The following is a 15,733-nucleotide window of genomic DNA, read 5'->3' on the forward strand; positions in this document are numbered from 1 at the left end:
TGTCTGACCCTTCGTATCAAACAAAGAGGGATTTCTCTGTTCATGAACATTCTATATTAACCAAACTTTCAGAATCTATCAAAGGGACCATGATCTACAAAATACATTATTAGTGAAAATATGTAATGATTGAGTCGCACGCTACGATCGCATAAACTCTACCGTAAATACGCATACCATGCGCCTGCGGGTGCCCGCGACTGTGAGTATGCGCACGTACGGGAGAGCGTACGCATGCGCAGCATGGACCAGTATGAGGTGCAAATATGGCAGTGTGTGTAGAGATATTTTTCTGACTTTGACAAGACCTACTTCTGTGAGTTTCAAGGCTCTGCTTCTTAGGCTATTGGACACCATTAGCTCGAGAGGGTCTGATCGCTAGGTACGCCTAGATGCTCGTTCCCAGAGCCACGCCGTCATCCCCCTTGCAGAGCCAGAAGTCAGAAGACGGGTGAGTAAAAAGATAAGAAGACTTCAGTGACGGCAGAAGACTTCAGAGTCTTTGAGGGGGGGGGGGGGCACAGTAAATTTGGTGCTGCTTTAATAATTATAAAAGCGCTAACAGGTCTGAGGCATTGTGTGTAAGTTTCAGTACCGGGATAGGCGCTGGGTTGTGAGCTGGCAAACTCCCTCTGTGTTTCTCTGACAGGCTTTACTGTGGGTCTGTCCCCTATAGTCCAGTGTGGTCGCGGGTGTCGGTACGCGAGTGTCGACATGTCTGAGGCTGAGTGCTCTTCCCAGGAGGAGGCTGGAGTGGGGACAGAAAAGACTGTGGGAGTGACCATGTCGGCACCGCCAACGGCTGATTGGGTTAATGTTTTGAGTGTTTTGAATGCAAATGTGGCTCGATTAAATAAGAGATTAGATAAATCTGAGTCCCAGAACCAGACATGAAGAAAATCCATGGAGGATGCATTATCACAAGTTCAGATTCCCTCGGGGTCACAGAAGCGTTCATTTACCCAGTTAGCGGATACAGATACCGACACAGACTCTGATTCCAGTGTCGACTATAGTGATGCCAGATTGAATCCTAAACTGGCTAAGAGCATTCAGTACATGATTGTGGCGATAAAAGACGTATTACATATCACGGAAGACCCCGCTGTTCCTGATACTAGGGTCTGTATGTTTAAGGGAAAGAAACCTGAGGTGACGTTTCCTCCCTCTCATGAACTGAACGCTCTTTTTGAAAAAGCTTGTGAAAATCCTGACAAGAAGTTACAGGTTCCCAGGAGAATTCCAGTGGCATATCCGTTCCCCTCTGGGGACAGGGAAAAGTGGGAGTCACCCCCCACGGTGGACAAAGCTCTATCGCGTCTGTCCAAAAAGGTGGCGCTTCCGTCTCCTGACATGGCAGCCCTAAAGGATCCTGTGGATCATAAGCAGGAAAATACACTAAAATCCATTTATGTCGCTACAGGTGCGCTACTCATGCCTGCCGTTGCATCGGCATGGGTGAGTAGCGCTATTGAAAAGTGGGCAGATAACTTGTCATCTGATATAGATTCCCTGGACAGGGATAGCGTTCTTTTGACACTGGGTCATGTCAGGGACGCTGCAGCCTATCTAAAGGAAGCTGCGAGGGATATTGGCCTTTTGGGATCAAGGGCCAATGCCATGGCAGTCTCGGCTAGGAGGGCATTGTGGATTCATCAATGGAATGCTGATGCTGACTCTAAGAAGGCTATGGAGTCTCTGCCGTATAAAGGTGGTGTCTTGTTTGGTGATGGCCTCGCTGACCTGGTATCTACGGCTACCGCGGGTAAGTCATCGTTTCTACCTTATATCCCTGCACAACAAAAGAAAACGCCACACTATCAGATGCAGTCCTTTTGGCCCAATAAATACAAAAAAGGACGAGAGTCTCCCTTCCTTGCTGCGAGAGGAAGAGGAAGGGGAAAAAGGTCACAGGCTTTGGCAAGTTTCCAAGAGCAGAAGTCCTCCCCGGCTTCTACCAAATCCACCGCATGACGCTAGGGCTCCTCTGCGGGAGTCCGCACCGGTGGGGGCACGTCTCCGACTCTTCAGTCAGGTCTGGGTTCGCTCGGCCCTGGATTCTTGGGTATTGGAAATAGTAGCCCAAGGGTACAAATTGGAGTTTCAAGACGTGTCCCCTCACCGATTTTTCAAATCGGCCTTGCCAGCTTCTCTTCCAGAAAGGGAGGCTGTGCCAAAATCAAGTCATTGTCACGGTACCCTCGTCACAACAGGGGGAAGGCTTTTATTCGAGCCTGTTCGTGGTCCCGAAGCCGGATGGCTCAGTCAGACCGATTCTGAACCTAAAATCCCTCAATTTCTATCTAAAAAAATTCAAATTCAATATGGAATGTCTCTGAGCAGTAATCTCCAGTCTGGAGGAGGGGGATTTTATGGTGTCTGTCTACATAAAGGATGCCTACTTACACGTCCCCATATATCATCCACATCAGGCTTACCTGAGGTTTGCCGTTCAGGATTGTCATTACCAATTTCAGACGTTGCCGTTTGGTCTGTCCACGGCTCCGAGAATTTTCACCAAGGTTATGGCGGAAATGATGGTTCTCCTGCGCAAGCAGGGAATCACAATTATCCCGTACTTGGACGATCTCCTGATAAAGGCGAGATCCAAGGAGCAACTACTGAAAAACGTTACGCTCTCCCTGACAATTCTGCAACAACATGGTTGGCTCCTAAACTTGCCAAAATCACAGTTGGTTCCGACAACACGCCTGTCATTCTTGGGTATGATTCTGGATACAGAATTACAGAGAGTCTTTCTTCCGGTGGAAAAGGCTCTGGAAATACAGAACATGGTCAAACAGATTCGGAAACCGGCAAGAGTGTCAATTCTTCAATGCACTCGGTTGCTGGGGAAGATGGAGGCGGCCTACGAGGCTATTCAGTTTGGCAGGTTCCATGCCAGGGTATTTCAGTGGGACCTGTTGGACAAGTGGTCCGGGTCTCACCTGCACATACACCGGAAAATAATCCTATCTTCCAGGATCAGAATCTCTCTCCTGTGGTGGCTGCTCAGTTCTCACCTCCTAGAGGGACGCAGGTTTGGGATTCAGGATTGGATCCTGGTGACCACAGATGCAAGTCTCCGAGGCTGGTGAGCAGTCACACAGGGTGAAAATTTCCAGGGAAAATGGTCAAGCCAGGAAGCTTGTCTGCACATAAACATTCTGGAATTAAGGGCCATTTACAACGGCCTTCTGAAAGCGGAACATCATCTTCATGGTCTGCCCATCTTGATTCAGTCAGACAACATAACAGCAGTGGCGTACATAAATCGCCAGGGCGGAACAAAGAGCAGAGCGGTGATTTCGGAGGCCACAAAAGTTCTTCGCTGGGCAGAGAAACATGCAAGCGCTTTGTCAGCAGTCTTCATTCCAGGAGTGGACAACTGGGAAGCAGACTTCCTCAGCAGACACGATCTCCATCCAGGAGAGTGGGGTCTTCATCAAGAGGTCTTTGCAGAAGGGACAAGTCGTTGGGGAATTCCCCAAATAGACATGATGGTATCTCGCCTCAACAAGAAACTTCAGAGATATTTTTCCAGGTCGAGGGACCCTCAAGCAATAGCGGTGGATGCCCTGGTGACACCCAGGGTGTTTCAGTCGGTCTATGTGTTCCCTCCACTTCCACTCATTCCAAAAGTGATAAAGATCATAAGAAGAACAAGGGTTCAGGCGATACTCATTGTTCCGGACTGGCCAAGGAGGGCCTGGTACCCGGATCTTCAAGAATTACTCATAGAAGATCCCTGGCCTCTTCCTCTACGTGAGGACCTGTTACAGCAAGGACCGTGCGTGTATCAAGACTTACCGCGGCTACGTTTGATGGCATGGCGGTTGAACGCCAAATCCTAGCCCGAAAGGGTATTCCCAGTGAAGTCATTCCCACACTACTTTAGGCTAGAAAAGCAGTAATGGTGAAGCATTACCACCGTATTTGGAGGAAATATGTGTCTTGGTGTGAATCCAAGAAGGCTCCTACGGAAGAATATCAGCTGGGGCGTTTGCTCCATTTTTTGCAAGCAGGTGTGGATGCAGGCCTAAAGCTAGGCTCCATTAAAGTACAAATTTCGGTCTTATCAATTTTCTTTTCTTTCAGAAAGAATTGGCCTCACTTCCAGAAGTTCAGACCTTCATGAAAGGCGTGCTGCACATCCAACCTCCCTTTGTGCCCCCAGTGGCACCATGGGATCTTAATGTGGTGTTACAGTTCCTGCAATCTCATTGGTTTGAACCTTTACGTAAGGTTGAGTTGAAACTCCTTACTTGGAAAGTAGTCATGCTGTTGGCTTTGGCATCCGCAAGGCGGGTGTCTGAATTGGCGGCTTTTTCTCACAAAAGCCCCTATTTAATCTTCCATGCAGATAGAGCGGAGTTGAGAACTCGTCAGCAATTTCTGCAAAAAGTGGTTTCATCGTTTCACGTAAACCAGCCTATTGTGGTGCCAGTGGCTACTGACGCCTTGGCGGAATTCAAGTCTCTTGATGTGGTCAGAGCTTTGAAAATCTATGTCGCCAGAACGGCTCAGATTAGGAAAACAGAGGCTCTGTTTGTCCTGTGGGCTCCCAACAAGATTGGGGCTCCTGCTTCCAAGCAGACTATTGCGCGCTGGATCTGTAATACGATTCAGCAGGCTCATTCTACGGCGGGATTGCCGTTACCGAAATAGGTGAAGGCCCATTCTACCAGAAAGGTGGGCTCATCCTGGGCGGCTGCCCGAGGGGTCTCGGCATTACAGCTTTGCCGAGCTGCTACTTGGTCGGGATCAAACACCTTTGCAAAGTTTTACAAGTTTGATACCCTAGCTGAGGAGGACCTCTTGTTTGGTCAATCGGTTCTGCAGAGTCATCCGCACTCTCCCGTCCGTTCTGGAGCTTTGGTTTAAGCCCCATGGTTCTTGAAGCATCCCCAGCATCCTCTAGGACGTATGAGAAAATAGGATTTTAATACCTACCGGTAAATCCTTTTCTCTTAGTCTGTAGAGGATGGTGGGCGCCCGTCCCTGTGTGGACACTATCTGTAGTACTTGTTTAATAGTTATTGCTTGTGTTACACAAAGGTTGTGTTTCAGTTATGGTCAGGCTGTTGCTGATTTTGTTCATGCCGTTGACTGGATTTTTTGCTAATGCCATGTTGTACGGCGTGTTTGTGGTGTGAGCTGGTGATTATCTCACCCTTCGTTTAACAATAAATCCTTTTCCTCTAAAGTTCTGTTTCCCTGGGCACAGTTCCTATAACTGGAGTCTGGAGGAGGGGCATAGAGGGAAGAGCCAGTTCACACCCATTTAAAGTCTTAAAGTGCCCATGTCTCCTGCGGATTCCGTCTATACCCCATGGTTCTTGAAGCATCCCCAGCATCCTCTACGGACTAAGGGAAAAGGATTTACCGGTAGGTATTAAAATCCTATTTTTTATTGTTTTAGCTCTATTCTCTAAATCTTTAGCACTTGTTTCATTTACTTGTCATCAGTAATTTCTCCTACAGTCAACATAGCCATATTTATCCTGTGTATTATAATGACCTTTTGTACTTGATACAAATATTGGGCCTAATTCAGATGTGGACGGAGGTGCTGCTCACAGGGCAAAATACCTATATGTACTTTGTACATGCACGTTTGGCAGCCATTTAAAAAGCCCTATATAGAGGTGAAACACATGTCTGGCAAGTGGGAGAGGTAGCCAGGGTGCCTACCCTCCCTGACAGCTCCAGATAAGTTTTACATATTTCTTTAAGGTATTTCCACTTTTTTCTTTTATAGTGCACCCTGCTTACTGCTCCCCCAAGTTTTCCTGCAGTGTTATATTAGCAACAGGCAACCAGTGGGATTAAAGCAGAGCACTTTACTACAATCTACACTAACCAGGACAGAGGCCAGTACCATTTGGGTACACTCCAATGTACATAATACAAACTCAGGGCAGTAGCACTCCAGTATAAGTCTTAATCCTATTTACCTATAATCTCCCTTTCTGACACTCTCATCAGGGACCTCTCTGTCTGCAGTATCTCTAATTGAGGAATAAGGCATAAAATAAGGGCTTCCCTGAAAGCAGATGTAACTATCCTTACTTCACAGTGCCCAATTTGGAACATAGGATCCGCTCATATGCCATCACTGCACAGCATATGACATGCAGCAGCGATTCATGCCCATAAAACACTGTATTCTAACTTCAAAATGTACTGATCACACTGATCTCTAACTTTAGGACAATCTCTTATCACTTATGTATCAGTGGCACTGGCTATATGAAAATTATTGATGTGTTTAACTTTTCTCAAATCTGAGAGAAGAGGTTTTATCTGGGTTTAAAACTATACAAGAAACCTACCACATGTTTGACCTGTTGTAATGTTAAACCTATGAGGCACATACTGATACATATGCATTAGTGGTACTGGTCTTATGTAACTCTCCTCAAATCTGAGAGAATAGGTTTGTCTGGGTTCATAATTATACAAGAGACCCACTGATTTGTTGTAATAGTATACCTGTGTACCACTTTTTATAAAACCTTACCATATGGTCATTGTAGGACCAATCTGAGTTTCTCAAAGAGTACCCAGAAATTATTTTTCTGCTTATTATATGATTACGCTACAATTATCACCAGGGGATGCATATTTAAACCAGTGATTTTTTGGTATCATATGCTTTACACATATCTAAAGAAGACTTTTCTTTTACAGAGTGCTTTCTGTTTAATGCTTACTTCCTATTTTTACTCCTAAAAATACAAGTCTGATACAATCAGACAGCAAGTGTTGATTCCTAACCTATGAAATAGATGAGAGATCTTATTACTTAGATTTTCTTCCTTCCAATGGTCAGACATATGAACATTGTTTGCTTCTGACCTAAGCATTATATGTGATAATCCTGTTAAATAAGGTCTAATATAAGGTTATTATTGTTAGTCTCTGAACCACCAAGGTGCTTCAAGAAGTTTCGTCTCTGCTTATGGTCAGACATGTGATTATTACTGGACAGCCTTAACCCATTTAGTGGTGTGTTAGGTGAGAGAATTGTCAATTGAGCAATAATAATCACCAATGTGAACACCTAACTGGTTGGCTATCCATGTTTTCTGTTTTTCTGTATACTCTTATTTACTCTCAGGAGTTTGTACAAGGATAAGTAACTACATTTACTCATAGTTTGTACATGGATAAGTAACTGGCTGGACAACAGGGTACAGCGAGTAGTGGTCAACAGGAAGTCCTCAAGCTGGACACCAGTAGTCAGCGGAATACCACAGGGGTCCATATTCGGGCCACTACTGTTCAACATATTTATCAATGACCTAGAAATAGGCCTGGAAAGCACAATGTCAATCTTTGCAGATGATACTAAACTGTGTAGGGTAATTAATTCAGAAATAGATGTGGATTCTCTGCAGAATGACTTATCTAAACTTGAAATCTGGGCGCCTAAATGGAGAATGAGGTTCAATATAGAAAAATGCAAGGTTATGCATTTTGGGACTAAAAACAAACTTGCATCCTACATATTAAATGGGGAAAGACTGGGGGTAACAGTTTTGGAAAAAGATTTGGGGGTACTCATTGATAATAAGCTTAATAACCGTGTCACGGGCTGGTCTGATTGTGTTCCCGGTAATGACCTGGGTGAGCCAGTGGAGGGCACAGGGAGGCAGAAGTTAGGTGGCTTGAGATATGGACAAGTCATATGCTGGAGCACTCTGGAAGTTTACACAGTGAGCACAGGGAATTGTCGAGACCTGAAGCAGAGACGCGGAGTCTAACTCGCCTGGGGTTTTCGCCAGTGACCCCCGCCAGGGGATATGGTCTTCACTGCTCCTGACGGGCAGGTCGCGGCCCTCTGCTCAGGTTCCTCTGTGGAGGCTGAGACACACTCCGGGTATACAGGGATGCTTAATACCAGATTATACTGAAGTGCTTAACCATCGATGGTGAGTCCGATGGTGATGAGAAAAGATAAGTATATCGGAGATGGTGAACTCTGTAGTGCTTGGGTAGCTGAGGATATCCGGAGCCTTTGAGGGGAATCCTGGACTGAACACCACAGACTGGTAACACACTGAGATGGAGATAGTGGAAGTCTCTGGCGGCAAGTAAGTAACTAGGAAAGGCAGGTCCAGCAGGACACAGGTAAACGGTTCTCTGGAGCAAGCCTGGAGCCTTGAGAATGACGCTGGAGAACTTGCAGGAGAACTGACAAGTTGTTTAAGGCAATGAAGACTCTGGGAAACCTGCTTATATCCCCCGAGAAGGATGCTGATTGGCTGCTGCCAGCAGCAGCATGCACAGAACCAGGAAGTAATTACCCGGATACCTGGATTATGTGACTCTGGATCATGTGACTCTGCCAGAGTCAGTGGAACTCATGCTAGTAACCACAGAAAGCACCAACGGCTGATCTGCGGCACAGAATACACCAGTGTGCCGGTAAGTGGCGTGTGCAAGCAGTGCGTGAACTGTGGTTCCTGACAAACCGTATACAATGTCAAAGCGCAGTAAAGAAGTCAAGTAAGGTGTTAGCGTGCATAAAACGGGAAATTGAGACAAGGGATGAGGATGTAATTCTGCCGCTGTACGAATCATTGGTACGTCCTCACCTGGAATATTGTGTTCAGTTTTGGGCACCACTGTATAAAAAAGATATCTGCGAACTCGAAAGGGTTCAAAGGCGAGCTACTAAATTGATTAAGGGTTACAGGGACTGGATTACGAGGAAAGGCTTACTAGGTTGAACGTGTATACACTGGAAAAGAGGCGTCTAAGAGGAGACATTATTAATGTCTTCAAATATGTAAGGGGCACTACAAAGAGTTATCAGAGGAATTATTTATTAAAAGAACTCTGTTTAGGATACGTGGGCACTCGCTGAGGCTGGAGGAGAGAAAATTCCGTACGCATCGGAGGAAAGGTTTCTTCACTGTTAGGGCAATAAGGATTTGGAATTCCTTGCCAGGGAAGGTGGTTTTAATGGTGGTCTCTGCAAATGCATTTAAAAGGGGATTGGATGCATTTCTGATTGAAAAGGATATCCAAGGTTACAACATTTAAAATATTGACGTTGTTAATCCGGGTGTAACATGATTTGTAGTTGTCAACTAGTCATAAAGCATTCTTCAGCAGGTACAGTAAAATCAATTTACCGTAATACAAAATACAGGTTGAACGCAATGGGCATTTTGCCTCTTTTCAGCCTCAATTATTATGTTACTATGAGAGCACCTTCAATATTGTTAGCTGTATCTGTAATTCAGAAATGTATTTGAAGTTAATCCACTCAATCTTTTCCTTTCACGCACTTTCATGCACTTGGGGTTGTAACACCAGTGCTCAGGTCTTTTCCCAGTTTCCCATTTCCCTCATATCAATACTACTCAAGATAAGGCAGTTTCAATGTCACATTGTAAAACAATTGAAAAGCTGCAAGTATTAACATCTTCAACGGCATCCATTATATGCTGAAGCTAAGTAACCATTTTGTTATGGTGCCCACACATGGGGGGTCATTCCGAGTTGTTCGCTCATTGCCGATTTTCGCTATACTGCGATTAGTCGCTTACTGCGCATGCGCAAGGTTCGCAGAGCGCATGCGCTTAGTTATTTTACACAAAAGTTAGGTATTTTACTCACGGCCTAACGAGGATTTTTCATTGTTCTGGTGATCGTAGTGTGATTGACAGGAAGTGGGTGTTTCTGGGCGGAAACTGGCCGTTTTCTGGGAGTGTGCGAAAAAAACGCTGGCGTTTCTGGGGAAAACCCGGGAGTGTCTGAATAAAAGGGGGAGTGTCTGGGCGAACGCTGGGTGTGTTTGTGACGTCAAACCAGGAACGAAACTGACTGAACTGATCGCAATGTAGGAGTAAGTCTGGAGGTACTCAGAAACTGCTAAGAAATTTCTATTCGCAATTCTGCTAATCTTTCGTTCGCAATTCTGCTAAGCTAAGATACACTTACGACAAAACACAGGGCGATCGGGCACAGGTAGTATAAGATGTAATGATATATATACAGAGAAGGAACCAAAATTGGACAATAAGTTACCCTTGTTAGTGGGGAGGGGAGAAATATATTTACAATTTTCTCCTATGATATGCTGTCCTAGTTGGTGGTGCGCCCAGAGCCAGAAAGCACACAGACTTACAATGGGAGAGAAAAGAAAGCTCTTGTGTGGGCGCACTCCTGTAGAAAGAAAGTTTGTTAGGTAATGTAAGTTAAGAAATATTTAAAACATAACTTTTAATGATAACATTAAACCTTAATCACCCATCCAAAAGATCCATATAAAGAAATTAATAAAGAATTTACAAAAATTGTTAAAATGTTCTGGTCTCTTTATTTCAGAGTGTTCGGAAAGGTTGTAGACACTGAATTGTCATACCCCCATTTCCCCTGACCAGTACAGTACAGGGTTTCTGTATTATTGGGAACGGGGGTGGTCAAACAAGGTAATATAGAGAAGTCCAAATCTCTTCACTTAGATTAAGTTGTAATCAATTACAACACTCTTTGAAATAAAGAGACCAGAACATTTTAACATTTTTTGTAAATTCTTTATTAATTTCTTTATATGGATCTTTTGGGTGGGTGATTAAGGTTTAATGTTATCATTAAAAGTTATGTTTTAAATATTTCTTAACTTACATTACCTAACAAACTTTCTTTCTACAAGAGTGCGCCCACACAAGAGCTTTCTTTTCTCTCCCATTGTAAGTCAAGCTAAGATACACTCCCAGAGGGCGGCGGCTTAGCGTGTGCAATGCTGCTAAAAGCAGCTAGCGAGCGAACAACTCGGAATGAGGGCCATGGTGCGATGGGATCAGTACGAGATCCCGGCGGTCGGGATCCCGGCAGCCCGGCGCAGTATGTCCCCTCACGGGCTCGCTGTGCTCGCCATGCTTCGGGCGCCACAGTGTTCTATTCCCCTCCGGCTGGTGGCATGGACCACCACACAAGAGGGATAACCAACCTGTGGTTGGGACTCCGATCACCGGTATTTGAGCTGGTGTCGGGATTCCGGCGTCCGTATCCTGACCGCCGGGATCCCGACAGGTGGTAAATTGACTGCCTCCCGGTGCGGCGAGTGCAGGGTGTCCCCTCGCGGGCTCACTGCGCTCGCTGCACTTCGGGCCCAGTGGTGACCTCTGGGTGGTGGCGTGGACCACCACCCAAGAGGGGGTAACCAGCTGGCGGTCGGGATTCCGGCGTCGGTGTCCTGACCGCTGGGATCCCGACAGGCGGTAAATTGACTGCCTCCTGGTGCGATTATCGCATGCTATTTGATCCTTTTAGTTGAAATAGCATCGCGTCTAGTTCACATCGCACCTTGTTTTGTTTTCCTTGCAATGCGATGTGTGCTCCGGTGTAGTCAATATCACAAAGCAAATAATATGTGCAGGCAGGTATTTCTGAACTACATCGCATACATTACATATTGTAGTGTAGCCAAAATCGCCTGTAGTAGACATCTACTAGCAGTCTGACAGGTTGATAACCTCACATACTAACTGATAGCTTGTTGGAACTAACCATCAATCAGTGTACAGTAAGCTGTACACACTCTGTATAACAATGTCCCAGTACAGCCAAAATCGATCTGTGGTGCTCCAGGAGACCGTAAAAGACTGCAGAAGGGGTTAGTTGTTCTTAAGCCAGCAAAGAGGTCTAATTATGTCACTAAGAGAGATGGGGGCAGTTCTGCATTATAAAACCACCAGATATGTAGGATATGATTAGTAATGCCATCATAGATGTATGGCCTGTACAGCAAATTAGATATATATTTAGTGTGCTTTGTATTTTAAAATCACCACCGGTTTTTGAAGATGGACTGTATCATCACCAGAGATTTAGTGGGCTTACATTGTAAAGCCACCAGAGACTTCGGGAATCTGAATTGTAAAACCACCATAGATTTGAGGATTTGTAGTTTTCTCCAGGACAGGGTTTAGCCACACAAATTTATTGCAGGCTAATTGAAGCAGCAGAGCTATTCAGTTAGCCCTGAAGGCAGCCCACAGGCTGAACTTAATGGGGATTTTTTTTTCTGAGTCTGAGCAGGCTCAAAAATAAAATCCCTGATAAATAGCCTGGTTGCAGGGGCCGTGACCATGTTAACACACAGGTCCAGGAACTTATCCTGGAGTGTATGGGTGGTATTCAAATGATATATCACTCCCAATCTCCTTTCTAAAGTGATCCCCATTATTGTGCATATCGCGCCTATAGTAATAAGGTTTAGCTCCATAAAGGGTTAGGGCGCCTCGCTACCCGCGGGGCAGCGAGCTGAAATGCTGATACCATGCACGTCTGCAGAAACAGAATGGGTGTGGAAGGGGGCGGAAAAAATTTAATACCGCCCTATGGGTTAGCACCCGTAATGTTGTAGTTTACAGGGTGAGAGAAAGGGGCTCTAATTGAATGACCCTGGTTAAAGCCCAAGTCTACCATCCTTTTTCACGTGTGGTAATTATCATTCATAGCATCTGCAAGAAACAATAATGATAAATGTCACTATGGTGCTCTCTATAGTATATTGATCAATAGAATGTCCTGTACAGTGTGTTATTAGCATGCTCTAGGCATTGTATACAAGACTTTAGAATTGAGTAATAGTCAGATGGGCCTAGAAGGTATTGTATTGTGTTGTATTATAGCTCTTTTAACATAATTTATATATAGTTACACCCACGTTAGGCAAAGTACCCATACACACCTTTACATGCTCATATTTGCCTGCACCACCGGCTTGGGTTTGCCTCCTCAAGCCAAAACTTAGCAGCCAGTCTCTGAGCATTGTATCCCTGGGAATTGTTTATAAACATGGCTACTTGTGAATGAGACTGGGTGTATTAATAGGACACAGATAAGATCCCGGCTGTCGGCATCCCAGCTGTCGAAATACCGAAACCACAATTCGACACCCGTCAAAATCCCAGCATCGATAGCCCGACAGGGTCAGGATACCGATGCTGGAACTCTGACAGCCAAGATCCTGACTGTTGTAAGCATAGCCGCCAAGCTCAGATCAGTGTCGGGGGGGGGGGGGGGAGGGGGAGGGGGTTTAGGTTTAACCGGCAACAGGGGGGAAGGTGTTAGGCTTAGGCTGCAGGGGGTTGAAGGTTAGGGTTAGGCTGTGGACGGGGGAGGGTTAGGGTTAGGCACCACCGGGGGGAGGTTAGGTTTAGGCACAACCGGGGGGAGGCTAGGGTTAGGTTGCGGGAAGGGAGGGTTATGGGTAGAGGACAGGGGTTAGCATAATAAACTCACCCCTGTCAGGATTTCATACTTTGAGATGTCATTCATACCGAACCTGTATTAATTAACTTTTCCTTTTCAGGTATGCAATTTGTAATTGATTTTGAAAATGTAGCATGTGTGTTTCTAACATAGCCTGTATATAGATGCTGCTCAAAACTTATTAATACTAGCAACAGTATATTCCATTTCTGTAGTGTCTTTGAGTAGTTACTTTTATAATATAGAATTGGTGATCACCACAAGGTGCACTGCATATAAGGGGTAGGATAAAACTGGATTTACCTATTCAAGATATAAGTTGAATATATGAACTTATATACAGTAAATATACATTGCACACTCATTTAGTCATATTATTTTCATGTGCCTTTGAATAGCAGAATCTTCCTTACATAAAAGTGAGTCCCTGTTCTTCTGCTCCTGCACATGACAAGTGGCCACACACAGACATCACTGACCTGACATTAGATCATTGCACTTAGGAGTTGCTTATTTAAGAGATACAATATGTGAAGCATGGTATATTTATTCTGCTGTAATAATGTGAATTATATACTGTACTTTCTCTTCAGTCTTTTCTGGATTCTCTACAAATACAAAATATGATCCATATCAAATTAAGGCTGAAATTACAAGTCGCAGAGACAGGGTAAGTGAAGAATATACCTGTGATAGCTATTTTTAATTGTTTCATCAAAGTGATGTAAAGATGTAAATATAAAATATAGGACCGTTAAAATGTTCTATCCGTTACATTCCAATATGCATGAGATTCTAATGATCTGGAAAAATGCAGATGTGCAACACATACATTTGGTATACATTTTGGTGCAAAAACATACATTTCGCTGCCATCCCCATTCCGGTTTTCAGAAATGCGTTATTTCTGCATTTGGGCATAGTACAGATGTAGCCCCGCTCATCATTGCTGCTGCTATGCGATACAGGCATCCTAGTCGCGCCATACAAATAGCGCAGGTAGGTGACGTAAGGTGTGATAAGGCACAAGAGGATCCACAGCATACAACACACAGCTTCACCACTGGGTGGCGATTTTTCCACTAATGAAAACTACAGTGCAATGCTGAATAGCAGCGGATGGATATGGCACTACAGAATACTGATCAACGTACAGTAGCAAGAACAGACAAGCACACAGTAAATATAATAGTTATTTCTTAATACAATAAAACTGTGGGGTGGAGTATGAAATCACCGGAACGTCATGCACCCAGTGACAACATGCCTTACAACTGAAAGCTTCCCTGGTACGCTGTATAAAATAATCCCTACATTATGTAGAAATGTGAACACAGAAAAAGATTAGCTCAGCGTCCCAGGCGCGCACAAAGAAAAGCACGGATCAGAGTTTTACACAGCTCTCTAAAGGAAAAAATAATTACAAACAGCGATAGAGTTGGAACACAGCACTATAAAAAAAAATTACAATCAGCAACATCACTGTGCCAATGCAACTGTCAGTCACTTGTCTGCATGGCTCTCTTGACATAGTGGTATCGCTGATGGTTACCATGCCCATGAGCTAGGGTTCAATTCCCGCAAAGGACACACTTGTATAATTTTGTGTAAAAAGTAGAATTTTTATTTTTTTTATTTTCCCAAAACAAGCTCTGTTGTGCTTCATATACAGACTCAGACATGCACGCAGATATACAGTCAAAATTAGAAAAAAACTGTAGATTCTACTTTTTAGACAGATCTACAATACAAGTGTGACTTTTCAAATGATGCTGCATATCATTTTAATCATCAGAAGCTGCTTGTGTGTCCTATTTGCATAGCGATGTGTATAAGATGTATTTAAGGCAAAAATGACCGATGTTAGCAGAGCTGCCCGGCAACTTGCGGCTCACTCATGCTAGGAATCTCTCGGTGCATGCACAATGCTAACATGCCTTACAAATGAATGTGCCTTCTAGGTTCCCTTCCCCCAACCAAAGCCAGCATTAACCATTCATTTATATACAGTAGTCTACCGGCCGTGTTGTGTTTGTCATTTACTAAACAGTACACCCAGTCCATGAAATTACAAGTCTCACATAAATTGGGATTAGGGGTGGGGAATGCTGCCTATTAAAACAATGGGGAGGTCTGGGCAGAAGTACAGTAAATTTAGTCTCATAAAGTTAACACACTTGTAATTTGAAAAGCCACACTTGTATATCAGTGTAAAAGTAGCATCCACATTTTTTTTTGCTAATTTTGACTGTATATCTGTGTGTAAAAAGTTGCAATATTTCTGTGTAAAACATAGCATACACAGTTGTCTAATTTTCCTAAAACAAGTTCTGTCATGCTTTGTATACAGAATCAGACATGCACACATACAGTCAAAATTAGAAAAAAAACATGTGGATGCTACTTTTTACACTGATATACAAATGTGGCTTTTCAAATTATGAGAGTGTTATTGTACTTCTTTCCAGGTATCCCCATTGCTTTACTTGGCAGC

The 15,733-nt window shown here is 44.1% G+C and overlaps 1 protein-coding gene across 3 annotated transcripts in view; it reads left to right on the forward strand.

Moving 5' to 3' along the window:
- Nucleotides 1–15,733, forward strand: part of WWC3 (WWC family member 3) — a 617,369-nt gene that overhangs the window by 352,340 nt on the left and 249,296 nt on the right. For all 3 annotated transcript variants that reach the window (XM_063955530.1, XM_063955532.1, XM_063955536.1), the window contains one exon: nucleotides 13,833–13,909. In XM_063955530.1, coding sequence (XP_063811600.1) covers nucleotides 13,833–13,909 — 77 coding nt within the window. The remainder of the gene's footprint in view (nucleotides 1–13,832; nucleotides 13,910–15,733) is intronic.

Source organism: Pseudophryne corroboree, chromosome 2, assembly GCF_028390025.1.
Source record: "Pseudophryne corroboree isolate aPseCor3 chromosome 2, aPseCor3.hap2, whole genome shotgun sequence".
In the NCBI taxonomy this organism is placed as follows: Eukaryota; Metazoa; Chordata; class Amphibia; order Anura; family Myobatrachidae; genus Pseudophryne; species Pseudophryne corroboree.